Below are 7,500 nucleotides of genomic sequence, written 5' to 3'. Positions count from 1 at the left end.
GAGGGCTCTGACCGGAGGGGAGCTCTGGTCAATCTGGGTGTGTAATTGCCCGTGCATTATATAAACAGTAGGCATCATGTTATTGTTAACTCAGACTAGAAGTCGACCAGTTCTTCTGAAGGCAGTTCTCTCGTGAGGTGGCCGATTACAGGAAAGTCTCATTTTGTTCTCATATCTCTGATCTCTCTAATTATTTGGGAATTGTTCGTAAGGATCTGAATTGATACTGTAACTATCTGATTGTTATTGATTATTTGTGTATTTGTTGGAAAGGGGTTTGTACAAAGTGGTTGGAATACAAAGTTCAATGGCAGGGAAAGGTGCGTAGATCTTGGAAGTACCAAAAACAGATTGAGAGTTGTGTGGAAATGTATTGAAAAAATCGTTTCATTGCAAGAAATTAATGATTTCCATCAGATGCGCTGTGTGTTGAATGAAAATGGAATAGAAGAGGATCTAATGATAGCCAAAAAGAAAGTGGTAGAAGGGAAAATTGTCCTGTGACAAAAATAGAGGAAGATTTTGAGGAAGAACACAGTCTCTTGATCTTCGGGGTAGGAAATGGAGAAATAATATTTGATAGATAGATAGATGCCATAGGAAAATATGCCAGTAGAGAGATGCTCTTTAATGTAGATACGGTCCTGAGGCAGTTGGGTTACTATTTTGAAAATTTGTTGAATGTGGAAAGTAAAACTTAAACATAGACTTTTAATGCAAGAACTATAAGGGGTAGAAATAAATGTGGAAATGGTTGGTTATGATGTCAGGAACACAATATTAGGTTGAAGAAAATGAAGACGCCTTATGTTAGAGTACGGTGGTGGTGGTGGTAAAATTTAGTTTTCAACCAGGATTTCCAAGATATGCCCGGGCAAAGAAAGGTTTTCGAAGAAAGATATGATAAAAGTGAAGGTTAGATTTTAAAAAGATAATGGGAACCATGACAACTCTTTAAGAATTGAGGGGCTGGTATCAGTTATTATATCAGGGAATGTAAATTAAAAGATACTGACTATAAAAATAAAACAGAAAACAGAAGGACTAACTAGAATAAAAGGGATTAATATTCACAATAAAAGGGTACGTGAATCATGACTTTGCTGTGGAACAGCTATTTGAGAAGTTTGAAAAGGGAAAATATATATGGCATCCAAGCGCCTAGAAAAAAAAAAAAGCTTAGATGGAATCAATGTGGAGGAATTTCAGAGGGTTATAAGAACGTATAGAAATTTTTATAAGTTGTTGAGAGCACTTATAAGACTGTGAAATATATCTGGGTGTTAGATTATGCAACATGGGTAATGGGCAGTTAGGTGTAAAATTGGGTGTAAGGAAGGATGTTTTATGTCACCATAAATACTCAGGATTTTTATGGGTGGCCTAATATGAAAGGCCAGTATATAGATTTGAGACATTGCGAGGACTGAAGTGTGATAAAGTTTGAAAGTTTTGTCAAGATGAAAAAGTTGTTTGTAAATGTGTCGAAGTGTAGGGTTATGAAGGTAAATAAAGTATAAGAATATATGGATATCAAGATTAGGATTGTGGATGTATAGAGTTGATTCATTCATTTTAATAATTTGGAGAAAATACGAATGACAGTGAGAAAGAGATAAAATCTTACTAACGGAATATGTGATGCAAGAAAGATAGCACGATGTTTGATAAAGACCTACAAGAGACTTAATTTTTTAGGGGTAAGCCAAGGTGGGGATGTATAAATGTACTGCTGAACCAACTTTCCTTTTTAGAAGTGATTCGTTCATATAGAAGGGGGATGCGATAAATAACATTAAATCAGTTGAAATGAACTGTTTGCTTGAACATATTTGCTGTGAAAATAACTAATAGGATCAAGAATATGACGATACACGAAGTGGTAAAATAGCTCTGAGTATTTTTTAGGTGGTTCAGTCATTTGGATAGAATGGATGAGAAAGGGTTAATGAAAAGTCTATGTTCTGGAACTGCAAAGAGTTTACGAGATAGGAAAATCTACAAAGAGTTCGATTCATACTAAAGATAGCTTTGAAAGATAAAGCCATAATATCGAGGAAATGTAAAACAACGCATTATGTAAGATTTCGATACGCTGTTTATGTGCATTCTGCAAAGGTTTATTAAGATACTAGTATTATAGATCCTTTACTACACTAGATGTTTGCCAATGGATTAACAGTTGAAATTTGAACGGAGATGTGGTAACGTCTCTGTCTGGTGTTTGCCAGACGGGGATTCGATTCCCGCTCAGACTCGCTAGTGCCTTTAGTGTCTGCAACCTTACCATCCTTGTGAACTAAGGATTGGGGGTTAGGGGGAGCCTATAGGTCTATCTGCTGAGTCATCAGCAGCCATTGCCTGGCCCTCCCTGGTCCTAACTTGGGTAGAGAGGGGGCTTGGGCGCTGATCATATGTATATATGGTCAGTCTCTAGGGCATTGTCCTGCTTGATAGGACAATGTCACTGTCCCTTGCCTCTGCCATTCATGGGCAATCTTTAAACCTTTTAATTGCTTGACATTGAAAATATTTATATCACAATTTGATTTTGCAGGTAAAATGAAGCCGTCAACCGTGAGAGAGGCCAAACTATCAGACTGCCAGATTTTGGCTATTCTGATGGAAGAGTCTGCAAAGGAACAGGAAACTGAGGGAGGGTTGAGATGCAAAGGTAATGAATGAAATCGGACATTTGCATGAGTAGAAGGATTTTTTTTACACATGATTTATGGCATGATTTTAAACCTTTATTAAAGAATGAACTATTTTTGACCTAATATACACTTATTTTGTTCTGTTACCAAGTCAGCTAGGCTACCAATACATAGTAGTTGAAAAACAGCACTTCTGTTTTAGTTTCAAAATCGATTTCCAGGGACTGCAAATTGAGAAATATATATATATATATATATATATATATATATATATATATATATATATATATATATATATATATATCTATGTATGTATGTGTATGTATGTATGTATGTATGTATGTATGTATGTATGTATGTATGTCTGTATGTATGTGATGATTCCTAGTTCTTTATTTCTAATCGGATCTTGACAGTGGACTTTAAGGCTCAATTGGCTTTGTTAGTATTGATATATATTTTCGTCTATTTTGAAAATACAACAACAACATCAATAAGAGGCAGTCAAATCTCATGTTTTTTTTTGTTTTTTTTTATCACAGCCTCTATCAAATTAATGAGCATATATTGTCATAACTAGAGAGAGCATGTGTTATCTAAACATCTTGACATCTGATAAAGATTTCAAAAAAAGATATTTAATCCATCTACAAGCCATTCAAGCCACAGAAACACTATACCATCAACACCCACACTACTACTACTACTACTACTACTACTACTACTACTACTACTACTACTACTACTACTACTACTTTTTCTTTTTCTTTTTCTTTTTATTATTATTATTATTATTATTATTATTATTATTATTAAGAATAGTGATAACATTAATGATAATAATAACAATGATAATAATAATAATGATAATGATAATTATAATAATAATAATAATAATAATAATAATAATAATTACCAATAATGAGAATAATTATAAAAAAACGTATCATTATTATTAATAATAACTATAATGATATTATTATTATTATTATTATTATTATTATTATTATTATTATTATTATTATTATTATTATTATTAATAATAATAAGATTCAATTCCTACCACCCCTAAGAATGAAACTGTTTTTTATATCTTTTTTCATATTCATATTCTTGTTATATTAGAATCATTCTAAGTTGTAGTGAGATTTTCCGATCAATATTAGCTTTCTTTTACTCATGAAATTTAATAAATTCTCGTCCGACGTAATTATCTTTATCCACATTTAATTATTTCCTAAAAGATTTAAGGTATTCTTGTCTGAACGGTAATATTCTTATCTATATCTAATCGGCATACCGGTGAAATTGGAACTCTATCGCACTGTTATCTTTCATATCCATATTCTAGAAGTTTTATTCCAGCTGTGACTAAGTTGTGGGATGATCTTTCTAATCGGGTTGTTGAATCCCTAGAACTTCAAAAGCTCACAGTTGCAGCAAATGTTTTCATGTTGAATAGGCTGACATAAGTCTTTTTATAGTTATATATGAATTATTTGTTTTAATGTTGTCAATGTTTTTCAAAATATTTAATTTATATTTTTCATTACTTCTTATATTGTTTATTTATTTCCTTGTTTCCTTTCCTCACTGGGTTATTTTTCCATATTGGAGCCCTTGGGCTTATAGCATCTTGCTTTACCACGGTTGTAGCTTGGCTAGTGGTAATAATGATGATAATGACGATAATAATAATAATAATAATAATAATAATAATAATAATAATAATAATAATAATAATAATAATAATAATCTTCATGAAATTGTAACTATTGTCGCCAGCGCTGTATTTTCTATCCTTAATGCAACTTATCCCTGTTTAAATACCATTTTCCCTAAATTTGTTAATTTTTATCCATAGTTAATTCTTATCCAATTGAAATTTTGTCCTTATGCACAGGTGAACCACAACGAGTATCTCTATTCGTTCGCTATCCTCACATTAAAGTGATATCCTGACGAATAATTGATTTGAAGGACCCTTTTTTTATGAATATATTTTGATTTTATAGACTCTTATTATATTTATTCTATTTCATTATCAGGCTGGCTCAAGAATTGAAGAGACAGTGAAAGATGGAAATGGAAGGTTGTTAAAAGGAGAGGAGGCAAGGAAAAGATGGGCAGAATATTTTGAAAGTTTACTGAATGTTCAGGATAATAGGGAGGCAGATATAATTGTTGTTGCAGGTGTTGAGGTGCCAGTGATGGGAGATGAGAATGAGAGAGAGATTGCAATAGATGAAGAGAGGGTAGCACTAGATGAAACGAGAGAAGGAAAAGCGTCTAGTATGGATGGTGTGAGAGCTGAGATGTTGAAGGAAGGGGGTGTGACTGTACTTGAATGGTTGGTGAGATTGTTTAATGTGTGTTTTGTGTTGTCAATGGTACTAGTAGATTGGGTTTGTGCATGTATTGTACCACTATATAAGGGTAAGGGAGATATGCATGAGTGTTGTAATTCAAGAGGTATTAGTTTGTTAAGCGTAGTTGGAAAAGTGTATGGTAGAGTAGTGATTAATAGGATCAAGGATAAAACAAAAAATGCAATCTTAGAAATACAGGGTGGTTTTAGAAGAGGTAGGGGTTGTATGAATCAGATTTTTACAGTTAGGCAGATATGTGAGAAATATTTAGCAAAAGGTAAGGAGGTGTATGTTGCGTTTATGGATCTGGAGAAAGCGTATGATAGAGTTGATAGGGAAGCAATGTGGAATATGATGAGATTATATGGAGTTGGTGGAAGGTTGTTGCAAGCAGTGAAAAGTTTCTACAAAGGTAGTAAAGCATGTGTTAGAATAGGAAATAAAGTGAGTGATTGGTTTCCGGTGAGAGTGGGGCTGAGACAGGGATGTGTGATGTCGCCGTGGTTGTTTAACTTGTATGTTGATGGAGTGGTGAGAGAGGTGAATGCTCGAGTGCTTGGACGAGGATTAAAACTGGTAGACGAGAATGACCATGAATGGGAGGTAAATCAGTTGTTGTTTGCGGATGATACTGTACTGGTTGCAGACACAGAAGAGAAGCTTGGCCGATTAGTGACAGAATTTGGGAGTGTATGTGAGAGAAGGAAGTTGAGAGTTAATGTGGGTAAGAGTAAGGTTATGAGATGTACGAGAAGGGAAGGTGGTGCAAGGTTGAATGTCATGTTGAATGGAGAGTTACTTGAGGAGGTGGATCAGTTTAAGTACTTGGGGTCTATTGTTGCAGCAAATGGTGGAGTAGAAGCAGATGTACGTCAGAGAGTGAATGAAGGTTGCAAAATGTTGGGGACAGTTAAGGGAGTAGTAAAAAATAGAGGGTTGGGCATGCATGAATATAAAGAGAGTTCTATATGAGAAAGTGATTGTACCAACTGTGATGTATGGATCGGAGTTGTGGGGAATGAAAGTGATGGAGAGACAGAAATTGAATGTGTTTGAGATGAAGTGTCTAAGGAGTATGGCTGGTGTATCTTGAGTAGATAGGGTTAGGAACGAAGTGGTGAGAGTGAGAACGGGTGTAAGAAATGAGTTAGCAGCTAGAGTGGATATGAATGGGTTGAGGTGGTTTGGCCATGTTGAGAGAATGTAAAATGGCTGTCTGCTAAAGAAGGTGATGAATGCAAGAGTTGATGGGAGAAATACAATAGGAGGGCCAAGGTTTGGGTGGATGGATGGAGTGAAGGAAGCTCTGGGTGATAGGACGATAGATGTGAGAGAGGCAAGAGAGCGTGCTAGAAATAGGAATGAATGGCGAGCGATTGTGACGCAGTTCCGGTAGGCCCTGCTGTTGCCTCCGATGCCTTAGATGACCGCGGAGGTAGCAGCAGTAGGGGATTCAGCATTATGAAGCTTCATCTGTGGTGGATAACTTGGGAGGGTGGGCTGTGGCACTCTAGCAGTACCAGCTGAACTCGGTTGAGTCCCTTGTTAGGCTGGGAGGAATGTAGAGAGTAGAGGTCCCCTTTTTTGTTTTTGTTTCATTTGTTGATGTCGACTACCCCCCAAAATTGGGGGAAGTGCCTTGGTATATGTATGTATGTATTATCAGGTTCCCTGCAATTCGAGGGCTTTCGGAACGGAACGGATAAGATTATCGTGATTTAATCACTTGTGAACAGAAAAAACTACTCTCTCTCTCTCTCTCTCTCTCTCTCTCTCTCTCTCTCTCTCTCTCTCTCTCTCTCTCTCTCTCTCTCTCTCTCTTAATAATATGATTACTGGTGTGACAAAAAAAAGCATGGAAGATAATCATATAACAATTTAGAACACGAAAAACAAATTTATGGCAAAATATTCAGTGACTTTTTCCTTAGTAAGGTTGTCCGAATAATTATCATCTATTTCGCAGATCTAGAGAAAAAACTGTTCGCAAACCACCCCATCGTGGAAACTATCGTCAATGAGCAAGAGGAGGGCGTGATTACCGGCTACATAATTTTCACATACCGATATGCCTCGACGTCCAACCTCGTACCTTTTATATCAGATCTCTACGTCATTCCTGAGCACAGGAGAAACGGCATCGCTACTGCCTTGTGGAACGCAATGGTTCAGGTAAATCAACTAGACCTATTGGAAGTAGCTCTATATTGATGATTCCTAAAGCGAAAGTTCGGATATTTGCTGCTACTATTAGCTATTGCTACTCGGTTACTTGGAGTTCCGGAGGTATAATTTCCGGCGATGTGCTTGTTCATTTGATTATGTATAGTTAGATTTTAGGAGCACACAAAATACACATCCATATAAGCTTACACATACAATGCATATATATATATATATATCTATATATATATATATATATATATATATATATATATATATATATATATATATATATATATATATATATATAC

At 35.3% G+C, this 7,500-nt stretch overlaps 2 protein-coding genes across 3 annotated transcripts in view; one reads left to right on the top strand and one right to left on the bottom strand.

Annotated features, from left to right (window-relative positions):
* LOC137647980 (spermidine/spermine N(1)-acetyltransferase-like protein 1) overlaps positions 1 to 7,500 on the bottom strand; it is a 107,718-nt gene that overhangs the window by 68,925 nt on the left and 31,293 nt on the right. The gene's annotated exons all lie outside the window — the stretch shown is intronic.
* The window catches only part of LOC137647968 (spermidine/spermine N(1)-acetyltransferase-like protein 1), a 21,130-nt gene that overhangs the window by 3,617 nt on the left and 10,013 nt on the right, over positions 1 to 7,500 (top strand). For both annotated transcript variants that reach the window (XM_068380919.1, XM_068380916.1), the window contains exons 2-3: positions 2,558 to 2,674; positions 6,993 to 7,198. In XM_068380919.1, the coding sequence (XP_068237020.1) occupies positions 2,563 to 2,674; positions 6,993 to 7,198 (318 nt within the window). In that variant the 5' untranslated portion in view covers positions 2,558 to 2,562. The remainder of the gene's footprint in view (positions 1 to 2,557; positions 2,675 to 6,992; positions 7,199 to 7,500) is intronic.

The sequence above is a fragment of the Palaemon carinicauda genome, chromosome 1, assembly GCF_036898095.1.
Source record: "Palaemon carinicauda isolate YSFRI2023 chromosome 1, ASM3689809v2, whole genome shotgun sequence".
Taxonomy (NCBI): domain Eukaryota; kingdom Metazoa; phylum Arthropoda; class Malacostraca; order Decapoda; family Palaemonidae; genus Palaemon; species Palaemon carinicauda.
Note: the sequence above shows the minus strand (reverse complement) of the source record. Positions and strands in the feature narration are given on the sequence as shown.